General features: G+C 43.2%; 1 protein-coding gene across 2 annotated transcripts; it reads left to right on the top strand.

The window, feature by feature from the left end:
- Window positions 1-2,465: 2,465 nt before the first annotated feature.
- Window positions 2,466-14,311, top strand: GPR61 (G protein-coupled receptor 61). Of its 2 annotated transcripts, none has more exons than XM_048498578.1 (2): window positions 2,466-2,564; window positions 9,271-14,311. In XM_048498578.1, the coding sequence occupies exon 2, from the start codon at window positions 9,676-9,678 to the stop codon at window positions 11,038-11,040; it is 1,365 nt and encodes a 454-aa protein (XP_048354535.1). In that variant the 5' UTR covers window positions 2,466-2,564; window positions 9,271-9,675; the 3' UTR covers window positions 11,041-14,311. The 2 variants fall into 2 exon arrangements, with proteins under 2 accessions (XP_048354535.1, XP_048354536.1); XM_048498579.1 differs by lacking the exon at window positions 2,466-2,564 and adding an exon at window positions 2,937-2,994.
- The last annotated feature ends 3,100 nt before the right edge of the window (window positions 14,312-17,411 follow it).

Raw genomic sequence — 17,411 nt, 5'->3', positions numbered from 1 at the left:
TGCAAGGAGTAGGCATGCAAACAGCAGACACATGGAATCAGCCAGTTGTACGCTCCAAGGGAGCTGACGGTTTGTTCCAACCACAAAATCAAAACTGCGTCCTGTATAACAGTGTAGGCCCTAACAGTCCCAAGTCCTTTCCCTCGTAGTGAGTCTTTGATACTCTTCCATCTAGCATGGAGCCTACCACATCTTGGACATTCTATCTACAGCTTCTTGGTGGACCTGTTGGCCAGGAAGAACCAGTGAACATTTAGATAATTGCCAACTAGTTCCTTTGAAGTCTCTGTGGTACCACCCTGGGCAAGGATACTACACAAAGATCCCCCCCTCCCCGACTCTTCTTGTTCATCCTCCAAGTGAAATGTATGGGCACCTCCATGCTTTCCCCAGCAAGTTGGGTGCTGCTCTTGAATAGGAACAAAGGGAAAAGTTTAAAAGCCCTTGCCCACACAAGTCTCCTCCTTGAGGTCACTGCTCTGGCAGCTGACTATAGGGAACAAGAGAGAAAGAGGGAGAATAGCAGAATCCTGCAGCTACGTTTAATGCGTGGTTTTTCCCTGAAATTCAAATTAGTGAAATAACAGTGTGCTCCACTCACTGGTGGGGTGGGGAATATCATGTTTCTTCAAGTACAGAATAGTACTCTTCTAGTTCGTGTGTGTGTGTGTGCGCGCTTGCGCGTGTGTGTGTGCGCGCATGGGTGGTGGGTGGGTGGGATATCCTGAACACAACCTTGAGGGAAGAGAAGAGGCCCATATGCAACAAACAGGAAAAGAAAAATGAATATCCTGCACATGATCGTTATAATTGTTTAGCAAGTAATTCCAAAGTAAAGGTTATCCACCCAAAGATAACTCTTGCTCTACCTTTCTAAAGCCTACTTGGAAGTGTCACATTCTGCCTTGAAGTAAGGTCTGATTATGGTGTGAGGCAAAGTGACCTTTCATATGCTCAAAGTTACTCTTGTCTTTGAGATGGAGCTCTTGCAGCAAAAACAGGCTGAAAGCGACTCTGGCTGTGATGAAGTCCTGTTCCTACTACATCTGTAGCTCATTGTGGGGCTCTAGTATATTAGTACACAGTTTGTACTCAGGATGGTCCTTGTTTAATGACATGGCCTATGTCACTTTTGAGATCCATGAAGGCTATTTATGTCCTGCATGATAGCGAGGAAGGCTTTGTGCCTTTGTGATTTATCCCGGGTATTGTACAACGCAATAGGACACCAAAAGACAGAATATTCACAATTTAGCTAGAAAATGCAATTTGGTAATAGTGTATATCTTCAGGAAATGAAGCATGTGAGTCAATTGCACATTGCCCATATGTATGGCTTGGTTTCAGATCAGGATGTGAAGCTTTCCTGCTTAATTGTTACTGCAGATATTTACAGTTGCTGGTGCCATTAATGCATTCCTTGCCCTGTGTCAGGAACAATGCCCTACAACAGATACATTTCTCTTTAAACCGGTAATTACATACTAAAGCAATTTAGCCTATGATAGCATCAAGAGAGCTGCAAGTATGTTAGCATATGGAAGTGGTACAGCCTGGCAAGACAAGATAACATGCACTCTGAGACTATTGGCCCTGGTTCTAAGAAAAATTGAAGGAGGAGGAGGAGGAGTAGTTTGGATTTATACCCCACCTTTCTCTCCTGTAAGGAATCTCAATGTGGCTTACAAGCTCCTTTCTCTTCTTCTCTCCACAACAGACACCTTGTGAGGTAAGTGGGACTGAGAGAGTTCCAAAGAACTGTGACTAGCCCAGATTACCCAGCAGGAATGTAGGAGTGCAGAAACATGTCTGGTTCACCAGATAAGATTCTGCCACTCAGGTAGAGGAGTGGGATATCAAACCCAGTTCTCCAGATTAGAAGCCACCTGTTCTTAACCACTGTACCATGCTGGCTCTCTACACCACGCTGGTGTGGACTTCAGCAGAAACACTGCAGAAACACTGTTTGTCAGAGGAGTATTTATCATATGGTATATATGCTTAGTGGTAGGAAATGCTGGGTCCATGGGAGGAGTTGCTGGATTTAACGGGCATGCTTTATAATGATCAAATTTTAAAAATATTCTGATCGATATAACTATTCAGAGGTTTGTTGATTCATTCCTTCAGTGTGATCCAAGTGTCCCTTGCCAGGGTAAAAACCTCACAGAGAAAAAAAAACCCTTCTAACATAGATCATAATGGCTTGGCATAAAGTAGTTGTTAATTAGTTCACAGTGCACTTTTATTAGATTTTATGTTTATCCTGCTCTGCCCATCTTCTGCAGCTGGCATGGGACTCAGCCACAGGTGAATATTTTTGATTCCTATTTTTAATATTTTTAAATTTGGTATCACTACCACTTGTAGTATATTGGGCTATGTCCATGCCCTACCTGGAATACTGAACTAGGAATAAGGAGGCACCTAGGACCCAGAAGCTAACTCATTCTGCAAGCTGCCGGCTGCCTCTCACCCTTCACTGCAGTGGATCTGTGCATTAGCTACAGTGGAAGAGAAGCAGCAGAGCGATACCCAGTATGCTGGAAACCTACACAAGGAAGGTATGAACTGAATGATGCCTGAATTAGAGAGAAGCAGAGATCCAGCTTTGACCAGGCAAGTGTGCACGACTCCAGGGTAGAATATTGCCGGTGCTGGTCTGTCACTCAAGTGTTGAGCCTATTTTGGGGAGAAAAGCATCCAGCAGTCCAGTTCTTCCAAAGAAGATAAGATGGTGTGTCGAAATTAGTATTAGAGAATCTAAATCAGAAAGTGGTCTCAAAAATAGATCTTCAACTGAGTGAGTAAAGAGAGCTGTGTCAGGAGGATCCTTTTGCTTTTGAAACAGGGAATAAATTTTCCAGCAGCGGGGCAAAGGAATGGTTAAAGCCAGTTTAAGATTCTCTTCTGTCTTCAAGATCCTTAATATTCTCCCTTCCAGCACCAGCTCAGGCCTACCGGCAAGATGCTAACTCTGGCAGCATTGTGCAGGTGGGTAGAACAAGGTAAGGCTTCTGCAGATGGAGGGGATAGGCAGCAACAGTGAATAATCCACGTGAATAAGGTGAATAATCCAGTGGCATTTCATCCAGGGCAGGCATGATTTAGATTTGGATTTGCATTGGAAAGGATCAACAGAAGAAATTAAAAGTCCAGCACTGGGGAGCCTTTTGTCTTGTGGGGCTGAAGGCAACTCAGTGGAGACTCCATGTGAGCAGGAATTGGGGAGCAGGGTGTGGGTGTCTCTGTGTATATGAGTGGGTGTCACCTGTAGACAGATTAGGTCCTTTCCTGTGGCTGGAGAACAGCACTTACCTGCACATCGCTCCTGGATCAAGAGGATGGGCAGACAATAATTTCAGAAATGAGGGCCATTTTGGAACTGTAAGATCTGAAATGAAGCATATTTGATATTCTTTGTAAGTGGGAAGTATGGAAATGAGGGAGATCCATCCAGTGATAAATAAAAAGAGATACTTCTTTCCTTTTTTAAAGAGAGCATCCTTTAAATTAAAGGACACCTGGAAATCCTAGAGCATTGGAAGAGCATTTTGTTTTCAGAACCCCGAAATCATAGGAAGCTACCTTCTACCAAGTCAGCCCAGTGGGCCAAATAGCCTGCTACTGTCTGTGTTGACTGGTAGCTGCTCTGTGGTCTCAAAGGGATAAAAGTCTTTCCTGACACTTGCCTCCTGAAATTCTTTCAGTGGGAATAACTGGGAACCTGAGACCTTCTGTATGCAAAGTGGGAACTCTCACAAATGAACTACAGCCCTTACCCAGAATAAGACTTGTGGGAGGGGGGTCAGAAACACCTTATTTGCTCCATGGAAAGACTAGAGTTGAAACTCAAGGTTGGGAATAGGAGCAAAGTAGCTGGCTCATTAGCACTGGCCTACAGACATCCAGAGTAAGACCTCACCTAGAATAAGACAACTGGGAGAGGGTCAGAATAACACAACCCTCACTCAGAATAAGACAATCAGGGGCGGGGGGGAGGCAGAAAAGTCTTCTTTGCTCTATGGAAAGACTAGGATTGAGAGTCTGGGTTGAGAATAAGAGCAAAGTAGCTGGCTCATTAGCACTGGTCTACAGACACCCAGAATAAGACAGCTGTGGGTGGGGTGGTCAGAAACATTTTCTTTGCTCTATGGAAAGACTAGGATTGAGAGTCCGGGTTGAGAACAAGAGCAAAGTAGTTGCCTCATTAGCATTGGCCTACAGATATCCTACAAGTAGATAGTCCTGTGGAATGCTTCAAAGAAGCACTGAATGCATGGGGCTGTCAGTTTTTCCATGCCTCCACTAGACATGTTTTCCTTCAGGCTTTGTGCCAATGGGTGTAACACTGTGGAATTTATTAGCACTATCAGAACTGTTGTCATCAGAGACATGCCCTTCATTTTTTTCTCCCATGTCTATGTTTCAGAATACATGTTTCAAGAATACTTGTTGGTGTATAGGGAAAGTGGTAGATTACAACATGGTCATTCTCGAAGAAACAGTGATCAGTCAGATGTTTCTCGCTTCTGTGCTGCTCAAGAAGGAGACGGCACACTCTTTGGGTGCTTGCATTTGGGTCTGGGATAGAGTGAAATGTCAGACGTGCAAAAAAAATACTCAAATGGGTTAGGAAATTTATGTGGTTAGACCTGGATGTACCTCCTACCTTCCTGAAATAGACACACTGAGTCTCACTTTTCTTGTTTTCTACTACACAGCTTTTACCTGCCAACCCCAGTGTGACTTCGTCTCATGCTTGATTTCTGTGGGATGCTGGCAAGGGAAAAGCACTAAGCTGCCGGACCTCCACCTTGCACAATGTCTTCTTGAAACTGAGGTGCTACCTGTGCAAAATACCAAGTGCTAAGTCACAGATCTTTTGCATCAAGCAGTATCATGGTCAAATCAGACCCTACTGCCCTGTAAAGTTGCTGGAGATTTGTGCTGAAATTGCATCAGCTGAATTAAGCACTGCACAAGATACACTGCAATAATGGCTGTTCATCTATGACCTGGTTGAGCTAATTTATTCCCAGCAATTTCATTGACCTAAATTAGCTGAAGTGATTAATCATTAATAAGTTATGGATCGATCTGTATTTGTTACTGATGGGTATCTGTTACTGTTGCATACCAAATTTGTGTCCAGAACTAGAGCCTATGCTCAACAAGTAGCAGCTTGCTTTGTAAGAATACTTGGTTTACTTCTATTTAGATAACATTTGAAATACAGTTTCAAAGTTTTCATGCAGAATTTTCCATAGAATAAGCTGCATTTTAACATTTGAAAAATGAAGTAATTTGGAAGTAAAAGTTATGACTTTTTTTTAAAAAAAGAGTATGGTACCTCATATAAAAATATGTGTTTTCTAAACAGATATGCCACGATATTCAATGTAATCTTCCAAGCAATTGTGTCTGATTTTTCTCTTCCATGTTGCGCTTTGCTTGAAATAGGTCCCTGAAGATGGGCTGTAAGCCTGAAATGTGTTAAGATGTTGACTGTTTTTTCAATTAAATTCTCTGCCCCATTACAGCTCTTTATTCACAGATTCTGGTAGCCATCTATCCCTCTTTGTCCCATGCACCTAAATAATTAAATTATAGCAACACTGCACTTCTTCACTATTTGGAGCAAGCTAAACAAATCTTTACCAATGATCTATCCTTTCAATAGATGTGTCTCTTTTCACTGAAAATACAAATATGCTGTTGAACTGGGAAAGTCCATAGAAATCCTTAACAATTCTGCTCTATGGTGCATTACATTATATTTTAACATATCTCACACCGAGAAAATGCTGTATATAGGCCATAGTGTAACTGAAATCAAGTCTAACACTTTAAATAACCAATTTAGATATTAGAGCTGAGAAAGTATTACAGCGATAATTGAAGGTGTGTTCACAATTTCCCTTTAAACAAGGAGGAATGCTGCATACTTTGAGGACAATCAGAAAGAAGAAAGACAATTGTGGAAGAAAGTCTGTAGGAAGCATGAAATTCATGAGGATTCTACCTCAGATCAAAACTGTTGGCAACCATGCAAGCTAAAACAGATAACAAATCTACATAAGTACAATTAGACTGGAATCTGCCTGCCCAAATATTCTGTAATGCAAATGTAAAGTATATATTTGCTAAAGTATCCATTCAATTTAAAATTTGCTGTCACACACATACTTTTTATTTTATGCACTCATAATATTCGCACAAGCTCATAAACAGTATGATGGGCTTGAAGAAGCTTGAAGGCCATATGTGGAAATATTCTTTTGCTTCTCAGTGAGAATCAGCAGGGTTTCACTTTCCGGTGATGTACAGAAACTGAAACCAGAGCCCATTCTTGACTCACAGCATTTGAGCATTTCTACCCTTACCCTCATGGATTAGAATCAGTCAGTCAGTCAGTCAGTCAGTCAGTCAGTCTTTATTACAGACCCCAGGCCATTCAGAAGCAGAGTAAAACAGATAGAATGCTAATATAAAATAATTATTTACATAAAATATCTGTGTTCATTACTTATCCTAAGATCTAAAAGGTTAAAAAGTTAGACTCCGGTTATTATCTCATTGCAGAACACAGATACTTTGCCACAGATACAGTAGTTCTTTGGTCAACCCCTGCCAATAAAATTTTGAGAGACTTCTGCTCTGAGAACAATGTCATATCACTCAACACAAGCTTCAATAAATCCCAAAATGCCTTTACATAGAATCTACAGTGGAAAAACTCATTAACCAATGTCACAACCAGGTCAACAGAGCAAAACCCAAATGTACAGTTAGCTGGAATGTTTTTTTATCTTCCTGACAGAGAAGTGCAATTGATAGCACGTCAAACCTTGTCAGCATAAATGCATGGTGATACCTTGGAACTGTTACTATAGATAGGTAACATGCATATTGACGTGGGATTATTAGAGCTAAGTTAAATATTAGGAGAGAGTTTCAAACATGAGCTTTAGCCAGTGTTTCTTGGAAATCAATATTTTTATACAGTCATTAAATGATAAACTGGCTTTACTTAACCTCATGGATTTTTAAAAGGCTCATAGGTAAGAATGAACTCTGAGGAATTTTTTCTTCCAACATGTTCTAACTGAGCAGGCAACATGAAAGTTGGGCCAAGAAGACTTGCAGGGAACCCTGGCATTCACTTGGTGGCCTTTGACAGGGTACCCTAATTCTTATTATAGTGATCTACAATGCAATCTTAATCTGTGGATGACTGATGGCTCATTCAGAAGATCAATCAGTCCTTGCTCCAACATGATTCTAATCTGAATGCAACACTTGCACAAATTCCTAGTTGGGCCATTCTTCATTCACATATTATGGAGGGGTATAGCTACAGGGAAATTGCAACACCTCTACTGGAGAGCTAGCCCCTGCAAGAGAAGGCTGCTGTATCTTACAGATATCGGGCAAATGCTCCTATGCTACTACAGTAAAGCAGGTGAGCATTTATTAATGGAAAAACAAATTAAAACCCACAAATGCTCACAACATAGCATAGGTAATCTGTGTCATCAGAACCCATTCGTTTCACTGACAGTATTCACTAAGCACCCACAGCATTCACATGAGCAATGGTAACACAATTAGTGGGTGATTATATAATACCATAGTACAAATGCTGGGAAAATGTAATATTTATCCTGCAACAGCCTGCAGAGTCAGTGGTCTCAATATCTGCCCTGAACTTCCCAACTGCCGGTTGTCTCTAAACTAGGAATGAAGAGCAGGTTCAGTGCCCTCGCACTACCAAGTTCACAGCATGTAAAGGGTGATGTAGTGGTTGGAGTATTGGACCACAATCTGGGAAACCCAGGTTTGAATCCCCATTCTGCCACGGAAACTTGCTGGGTGACCTTGGGCCAGACATACAATCTCAACCAGGGCTGGAGTGAGGGGGAACTGTGCCCGGGGCACTCGTGCTCTCTGCCATGCCTCTACCCGCCCCTGCCACACCCTGCCACAGCCCAGAACGCCCACACCACGCCCCTGCACCGACGCACACCCAGTGCATCACACACTCCCCCCTGTCCCCTTGGCGCTACGCTACTGTTCTCAACCTAACTTACCAAACAGAGTTGAAATGAGGATAAAATGGAGGAGAAGAGAATGATGTAAGCCATTTTGGTTGTTTCTGTGCGGTCCAAATATCCCAAGTTCAGCAAGGGAAATATCCCAGTTTGACCAAGAGGTTTGCACGGTTCCCAGTCCTAAAGCAGGTTTGTCCCACAATATTTCCCTCATCCTGGGATTTTAAAAAATCACCAATTTGGCAATTCTTTTAAAAAATCCCACGGCGAAACTGCTACCGTGCAAACCCCATGGGAGCAGAACCAGTTTATTTTTCCCACCAAGTTGCCTGATCTCCCCCCCCCGACCCACCCCCCATCTCCCCACCTGACGTTATGTCAGTTTTCAACTCTGCTGAGCTGCTGACTGTTGCAGCCTGCCCTTTCCAAAACTTTCCCCCAAGAACGTTTTCTGCTCATGGTATAAACCGGGTGCCATTTCACCTGGATTAATCAGGAGTGGAGTCTCAAAATGTCCCTGTTTTCTTTTCTGTACCTGGACTGGTTGCTTGGAGCGCATAGCTAGGGAGATGTGCACTTTGGGCCGAATGTTAGTGGGCATATCCCGGGTGGTGGTGGTGGAGGTTTCTTTCATTTTCCACAAAAATATGAGAACATTTTGGGGCCTGTGTCGGGTCCTATCCAGAACTGGACAAGGGGGGGGGCTTCATTTTCCCCTACTGCTGCCCCAAAACATCAGCCAATAGGAATGCAGGACACCGGAGATGTTTGCGCATGCGCGGATACACTTGCGGTGTAAATACAAAAGACCCGGGCTCATGCAAAACAAACTGGAGTATTTCCTCCTGGTCTTCACTCAATTCCTTCACAGAAGCGGGCAGTCATGCGAAGGAAAAAACCAGGATAAAACAGACCTGGATTGTAAGATACCAATTGTAACCCAGTATAATAGTGCCGTGCAGAAACAGCCTTTGTGTCCCTAATTGGCACACAAGTGGGGTATAAATGCAGTAATTAAAATAAATGTCATGCTTTGCCAATTAAGGATAACCTTTCCCTATGCTCACTTTGTTGTCCCATTTCTTTTCTCTCCCCAGCATTATCAGAGCTGTTTAGTAATGAAGCAAGCTCTTAGTTCAGTAGAAATTTCATCAGGAAATGTACAGGATTCTTTTTTGTCTGATAAACTGTAATCTATAAATATGTTTATTTGTAGGTGCTCCTGTTTGCCTGGGACAAAGCACATCAAGAGATCCAATGAGAATCTACATAGTTAATAAGAACCTTTCTCCATAACCAGCCCAGATCCCGTGGTCTTTCCATAATGTCATTCTATGCTCAAAGAAGTATAATCAAAATGAGATGAAAACAGTAACACCCAATTAAGTATAGTCCAAGGATATAATGGCTTGCAGAACTGAGGGGCACTGGGAGGTGCAATAGCCCTCAGTGTACAAGGTTATTCAGCTGGGAGATAAAAGTGACAAAGAAGATGGCAAGAATGTAGTCCTGTGGGCTTGGGGTTACTGGTTCTCACTACCACTATTGATTCTCTCTGATTATTCTCTGGAGACCCACAGTAGGATGGGTGATGGACTTGTAAAGGGAGGTGTTAGTCTCCATGGAGCCTCCTCTTCCCACTCAGTGGGTGCGGAATTCCTCCAGAATAAGAAGGCTGCTGCAGACATCCCAGAGTTCTATGCATCTCAATTCCAGCCTGGATGCCAAGACCAGAGATGTGGCTTCTGAAGCTGTGAGTCTCTTCTTCATGCTCTTGATTGACTTGACGGCCATTGTAGGCAATGTGGCCATTATGACAGTCATTATCAAGACACCAGCACTGAGGAAGTTTGTATTTGTATTCCACCTCTGTCTGGTGGATCTCCTGGCTGCTCTCACCCTCATGCCCCTGGCCATGTTGTCCAGCTCAGCCTTTTTCGATGGCACTGTCTTTGGGGATGCCCTATGCCGTGTCTATTTGTTCCTGAGTGTTTGCTTCACCACCATGTGCATCCTGTCAATCTCAGCCATTAATGTTGAACGCTACTACTATGTGGTGCACCCCATGCGTTATGAGGTCAAGATGACTGTAGGCCTGGTGGTCTGTGTACTCATAGGGGTCTGGATCAAGGCAGTAGTCATGTCAATCATCCCCATCCTGGGATGGCTTTCCCAAGACCACTTTGGTAGCTCCTCAGCAGATAGTGGACACAGCTGTACTTTGCAATGGAGTCGGAGTGCCTACTGCAAATTTTTTGTGGTCTTCTTCGCTATTTTCTACTTCCTCCTGCCAGTTTTCATTATTTTGGTTGTCTATTGCAGCATGTTCAAAGTAGCCAGAGTAGCTGCCATGCATCATGGTCCTCTCCCTACCTGGATGGATACCCCACGGCAGAGATCAGAGTCTCTTAGCAGCAGATCTACTATGGTGACTAGCTCAGGAGCCCCTCGAACTACCCCCCAGAGGTTGTTTGGAGGGGGGAAAGCTGCCATTATTCTCCTAGCAGTGGGAGGCCAATTCTTCTTCTGCTGGCTGCCATATTTCTCCTTTCACCTCTATTCTGCACTGAGCTCCCATTTCCCTGGCCGGCAGACAGAGAATGTGGTTACATGGATTGGCTACTTTTCCTTCACATCCAACCCTTTCTTCTATGGGTGCCTCAACCGACAGATCCGAGGAGAGCTCAGCAAGCACCTCACATGTTTCTTCAAGCAACCACCAGAGGAGGACCTCAGGCTACCAAGTAGGGAAGGCTCCATTGAGGAGAACTTCTTGCAGTTCCTGCAAGGGACAGGCTGCAATGCTGAAGCAAGAAATATTTTCGCCCACCCTAGTCCTAACAGGGACCAGCCTACCACTGATTTCCGAATCCCAGGACAAATTGCAGAGGAGACCTCAGACTTCCTGGACCAGCACATGAACAATGACATCACTGTCTCTGACAGCTACATCAGGGCAGCACGTTCACCCAAGCCTGAGTTGTAGCTGTTTTTGCGCTTGACAATCTAGTTCTATTGGTGTGTGAAATAATGCAGAATATAACAGCGGATGGTGGTATTTAATAAATACAGCCATGCCATTGGAACTATATCTCTTCAGCTTACCGCTGAAGCCAAGAAACACCTACCAGTAGTATCTTAATCATTTTATTTTGTTTTGACCCAGGTAGGATGAAAATTGCTCTCCATCCAGCTCAACCTCATAAGTTAGAGTTAAAAGCAGCCTTGTTCTAAAATGTCCCACAGTTTCAGTCCCTTCCCAATTTCCATTCCCAATTTTTGTTGGTGCCTGCCATTTATGTTATCTGCTAGCCCTTTTATAACTTCCTTTGAACTTACCTCTGTGGAAAGTGGACCTTGTTGAAAAAGAAGAAGGGCAGTAAGGAATTCTCCTCACAGCCCACCTCCCGCTGCCAGGCAATGTTCTTGACTTGTAGCTAATGAGTGATGCACCATTATTGTGTGAATGAGGCATGACTGAGTAGGTGAAGGGTAGGTGGAGAAAGGAGCCAAGGCAGAACAGTTGGCCTTGATGGCCCAGGAATTTTTTAAAGATCATATCTTTTCATATCTTGCTAGCAAAATGTTCATCATTCCAATGGACTGTATTTGCTGACTGATTCAGTAGTCAAGGAGTCTGTAGAAGCCACTGGAAGGCTTCCTCCTTGGTAGGCAGTGCAACAGGCACTGCGGACCTTACTGTCAGCAGGAACCAGGTTTTGCCTCATTTGATCTGAACCCCTGTGGCAGCTGATTTCAATAGAAGCCATTGGTTTCTGCAGAGGAAGTAAAATATGTAGTGATAATTGTTTGAGACTCCAAGGGGTTCTGTCATGGATGATGGTGGTGGTGGTGAACCAATAGGTCTCTGCACATGGAGTTGTTGCTTTCCCTCAACAGGATTCTTGTCATGTTGGGCTTCCAATGCATCTGTGCAACTGAAGGCAAAAAAAGGAGTTAACACTGGAAATTAAATGTCACCAATTAGGCTTTATTGTGATTCTGAACCTTTCACACCCATTCAGGATACATAGCTAGTCTCAGCACTAGCTGCCTCAAGACTTTCTTGTTCCTGGACCTATACCATATACCCAGCATAATCTTTCCATATCCAGTTGTCTTCCAGCAGCTTATTCCAAGTTAGCCCTAGCAAGTCCCAACTACCTACAGAGTGCAGGGTTCATTGTTTCCTACTTTAAACACCCCTCGCTCCCTATTTCATTGTGTGAATCCAATCCAATATGGATGCTGTAGGATGTTTCCTAAAGTCTGGTTCACTGGCCTTTAGATATTTCCAGATGAAGGGATCTGTGGGTGGTTGATATCTTCACTAACCATAACAACTAATAGAGTCAGGGCTATTGGCAAAGCAGTTCCAAAGTACTGGCATTAGTGATAATCCACTTCCACGCTAGTTACTTCCTCTGTCATGGAGGTATTACTGTACTTCCCCTTTAATTTCTGAGTTTGCAGTGCCACCAGTGTTACAAGTGATCATTCTAGCAGTGTCTTTAGCACCAGGGTCAAGCTAGATGTGACCTGCTTGTTTAAACCTTTATCTGTCCAGACCAGAGGGGTTCCAGATTTTAGAGCAAAATGGGCATATGGGTGGGAAATACTAAACCTGTCTCCTGCTCATAATTTGCCTCCCAGAAGACTGTCCCCAGGTCTTTTTCTCATCAGCTTATTTTGAGTACCAAAAGTGAGTTCAACTGAGAAGAAAGTGTTTGGGGTGAAATGAGTTATTAAACAATACCAAGGGAGTTCAGCTTCCCACACTTGTCCTGTGTGCTAACAATGGATTCCCCAACCCAGACACAATTGGGGTGAACCCAGGTTTCGCCCTCAGCTAGGCACAAAAACTGTTAAAATCTTACAAGAGAGCAAATTCACGGAAACAGGGCAATTGTCACATGAGTACTATATCTCAAGTCACCAGTGCTGAAGAAAGAGCTGAGTAAAGATGGACACATTTTGGTGACATTTTACCGTTCAACGTTCAACACTTGCTGTTATTTACTTCCTACCCCAATAGGAACAACTTAGCCCCAGGGACTGTATTAGGGATGCCAGCCTCCAGGTGGGACCTGAAGATCCTTAGAATTACAGCTCATCTCTAGACTACAGGGATCAGTTACCCTGGAGGAATAGATGCTTTGGAGGGTGGAAGCTATGGTATTGTACCCCACTAAGGTTCCTAGCTCCATCTGCAAATTGCCATGAGCTTCCCAACTTGGATCTGGCAACTAACCCTCTGCCCCCCATACCCCACCAGTAGCTAGGGGAGGGTGCAGGGTCCCACTTTGACACCCTAGCAGAAGGATTCCTAGTTCCACTGGCCTCATTTTGGAGACTTTGGGCAGTGATGAAGATTCTGGAATATGTCATGACACTGCTCATTGATGTCATGCCAGATTACAGCTGGTGGTTCAGCATCTTAGAACTTCATTAGCAGGTGGATTCTTCAGCAGTGAAGGCTGTAGTCTACATCACTGCCCAAAGTGAACAAAGTATGCTGTGAAGGCCCACAACTGCTTTAAATCAGCTCCCTTTCTCTCTTATAGTTGCTCTTTCCTCCCCCTCCCCACTAAAAGAATATTGGGAGTGTATTGGGGGAGGGGAAATCTGACTTCATTAGCCCTCTGAAATGTAAAGTGAATTTTTTTCATAATGAGTGACAATCTTGGGTCCAGGTCTATTGGTTCCAATCTCTGCTCAGCACTAGCATAACATGTTGTGAGCAAAACCACATGTGCCCTGGGCATTCTGTCTCCAGAGCTCCAAGTAAGTAAACCCTCCTTTTTCTCCCTGCCCCTCCTGCTGTAGTGCCAGTCTGAATCAGTCCTTTTGCATCTAATGGCAGAGTTTTAAAAATCACTGGGAGCTTCAGACATAGAACTCCCAGGGCACATCTGGTTTAGCCCTAGTCATCTCTGCTTCCAAATACAGCATTTTAAGGTAGAAGATATCTCTCCCATTTCAGCCACTTGAAGAAAATAAGGTTACTCTATTGATTCACTCTTAAAGAAGCAGAATTATCAGCAACTCAGGTAGTGTAGAAATGGGGGGTGACAACCACACCAAATGTTTGCAATGCCTTAGAGCATGCTCTGTAGCACCCCAAATTCAAAATGTGGCCCTGTGATCATGACCAGCTAGAGTACCTTGGGTGCTCTAAAAATCCCTTTGCATGACTATGACTGTACAGTGAGATATTACATTTTGTTTTCTAGTAAAGAATCTGTTTTTTCCAGGTTCTTAGTGGTCCTGACGCTCATTTTTTAAATAAAGTCCTTGTGACTGTTACATGGAAAACATGTGACCAGTGTTTGCTAAAAGTTCAAGAAAGAGAAGGGACTTAATGAGGTACATAATGATCATAGTGACTCTGCACACTATGAAACTCTTAGTTGTGGCTCCTTATTATTCGACATACATCATTGCCTGTACCAGTGAACTTCCTCCCTCTAAGATTCAAAGTGGCAGTGGGTGGGGGAGCAATTTGAAAGTTGTGTGAGCTCTATAAACTTATGTCAGAATGCATGTTCATTGCCAAGTTTGTAGGGCAGGGTTGCTTCCAGATTTTGTTTCAGTTCCTGTGCAAGTCTTGTTAACACTTTCTCTGCAGGGTTTGATGGGACCAACTTTTGGTAATGCCTTCTGTGTCCCATGCCTGTACTAGAAACCTAGCACTGGACTGGCTCTCTCAGGCCTATAGAAACAGTGTTATATGAGCATACCCTGTTTTTGATGGAGCAACCTCACACAAAGAGAGGGAATCTTTATGTAGGACAGTTGAAACCTTGAGCAACAAATAAAGCTGTTATTTATTATGAAATTTGCTCCCTGCCTGTGTGAGTAATGGGTTCTCAGCCCCTGAAACTAGAGCAAAAGGTTTGTGCGGCTAAGAAGAGAGTGGTTATCCCAATAGCCTTCAAATACAGATGCTATTTCCCAAAAGCCTGGCTTAAAACTGGTCATGTGTTATAGTTTCTGTTTGAATGGCATCCTGTGGTGTCTTATTCTGGAAGAAATTATTTTCTGCCTCTCTTTTGCCCTTCCTTTTGGCAGTGTTTTTCAGCTGCTGAATCCTGGAGGAGAATTCTAGCAGCTACAGCAGGGGGTAGCTCTAAGAGGCTCCTGCCAGAGGGTCAGGACAAACTCTACCCCCTGCTTTTTTTGCTTGTTTAGAATGTCAGACCTTTTAGTTCTATGTGGCCAGTTCAATAAAACACTCTGTATGATGATTCCACTGAATACTTGTTGGGTCACAGCAGGAGACAAATTGATCAGAATCAAGCAATGCGGCAGAGACCAGGGAAGAACAGGAATGTTCATGTGTGAGATAGAACCTCCCCAACACCTCCGCTGCCCCAATATCTTATTTTAAAAGGTTAAAACTGATTTTCTGCCAAATCTAGAGGTCATCATTCACTTTGACATATTTGGTACAATTGATCATTCCTTTTGCATTGATTCCCTTCTCATAATAAAGTTCCGTCCTCAACTGTTTCCTTCCTGCTGATCTAGTTGCTTCTTCACTATTTCCATAAGAAAACCTCTTCATTTTTTTTCCAGTTTCCAGTGGAATCCTCTTTGGCCCCCTTTTCTATACTGTATATATTCAGCATTGGAAATACAATTAAACATATAAATCAATCTGGATGACTTGGACTTCCCTCTAACACTCCCTCTGATCTTAAAATAATGTTATGGAATATAGCAGGGTGGAGAAACAAGGGGCGATTCCCCACTGGAAATTAAATATAGTTAAAACCAAGTTAAAAAATAAACTGCACCTTTTTATCGGGGTTTCAACCTCCCCATTGCAGCATTTATTCAGCGAAGACACGTAGGTCAATATTGGGTTCCAGAAATGAAGCAATCCCCACAACAAATTGATCTCTGTTTTTTGTCTCTCCTGATTGGCTGGCATGCCGTGTTGGGGTGGGTCCTTCCCCACCCCCGCAAAAAACATGATCACCTCATGACGCGATCACTTCATGATGTTAGATTGGTAACACGTTCACCCCTGCTTTCTGATTAGTTATCGTTTTCTCATTTTTACGTGTTTTCATGATCTTGCGAGACCTAACGTTTTCTCGTGTTATCACATTTTTATTAGCAGCTACTTTTAAAAAGTTTTCCTTTGTGGCTGAATAAATGGGTTTTTGTTGTTTGGAAGGGTGAATGGCTAATCATTTAAGTGGCTCAATCTCCTATGGCAATGGTTTATCGGTTAATGTGTCCTTATCTCCTCATGCATGCGCTCTCTGACCCCAAAGGGGAAACGAAACCAGGAAATGTTGTGTGCGCATCACTCAGCGTCCGCCGATCACTGATTGGTTGTCGGCATTTATGTTACACTCCAAAGCGGGAATTTTAATTAAAAATTAGTCCCCCGTTCCTCCCCTCGAGACTGGGAAAAACCACGGTAAAAGAAAAATTTCTACTTTCAAGCAGGTACAACCAGGACACGGAATAAGGGGGGGGGGGGGAAACGAGCGCCAGAAATGGTAAGAAACCCTCTTTGTCACTCAAGGAGTGGGAAGGCATTCCTGAAACCTGGTTTTTTCATGTAAGTACCATGTGATTAATTGCCAGTGGGGAATCAAACAAGGCCAAGAATTATGATTTTCATTGTGATCTAAATCTATTTGATATCATTCTTTTACAGGAGACGAGTGGAATGGGAAGTCCAAGGATTGTTTGGATTACATTCATCTGTAGTTATATAAAAGCTCTTACCCTCTGACAGTATTGCCTGTGTCTGCGGGCTTTATGGAGCTAAATAAAGAATAAAACTGAAAAGTCTCAATTAGATAGAACTTTGCTGGCTCAAAACCCTTATCCATACAGAATGTTATAACAAAGTACAGCTGAACAGAGTACACAGATGAACAGAAACATGCAACTAATAGCCTGAGTTCCATTAAAAAACTAACTCTTGCAAATTTTGTGATGAGCCAAACTGTTTTTCTTCCAGTTAGGAATTCCTGAAGGTTTGCGATAAGAAGCTGGGAAAGGTGAAGTTTGGGGAGGGAAATGACTTCATCAGGGATGTGATGCCATTTAGTTCATCCTGTGAAATGGCCATTTTCTCCAGGAAACCTGATCTCTGTAGACCGGAGCAATTGCAATTCTGGAAGTACCCTAGGCTCCAACTGGAAGCTTACAACTCTACTTCTAGTCCTCCAATGCTGGATTCCTCTAATTCATTCATCTTGACAAAAGGAACTCAGTTCCAGCACACTGGACAGCACAGCAACTAGACTAGAATTTGCAGCTTGAAAAACAAGGTGGTAAGAGCACAGAAAACCTTATGTAGGTACCAAGTCAGACTGCTTTCTTTTCCTG

The sequence above is a fragment of the Sphaerodactylus townsendi genome, linkage group LG05 (genome assembly GCF_021028975.2).
Source record: "Sphaerodactylus townsendi isolate TG3544 linkage group LG05, MPM_Stown_v2.3, whole genome shotgun sequence".
Taxonomy (NCBI): domain Eukaryota; kingdom Metazoa; phylum Chordata; class Lepidosauria; order Squamata; family Sphaerodactylidae; genus Sphaerodactylus; species Sphaerodactylus townsendi.
This window is presented reverse-complemented; position numbering and strand designations above follow the sequence as displayed.

What these genes read in the sequence shown, in the direction of transcription:
- GPR61 (XM_048498578.1), top strand. Translation starts at nt 9,676, where the DNA reads ATGGAGCCTCCTCTTCCCACTCAGTGGGTGCGGAATTCCTCCAGAATA.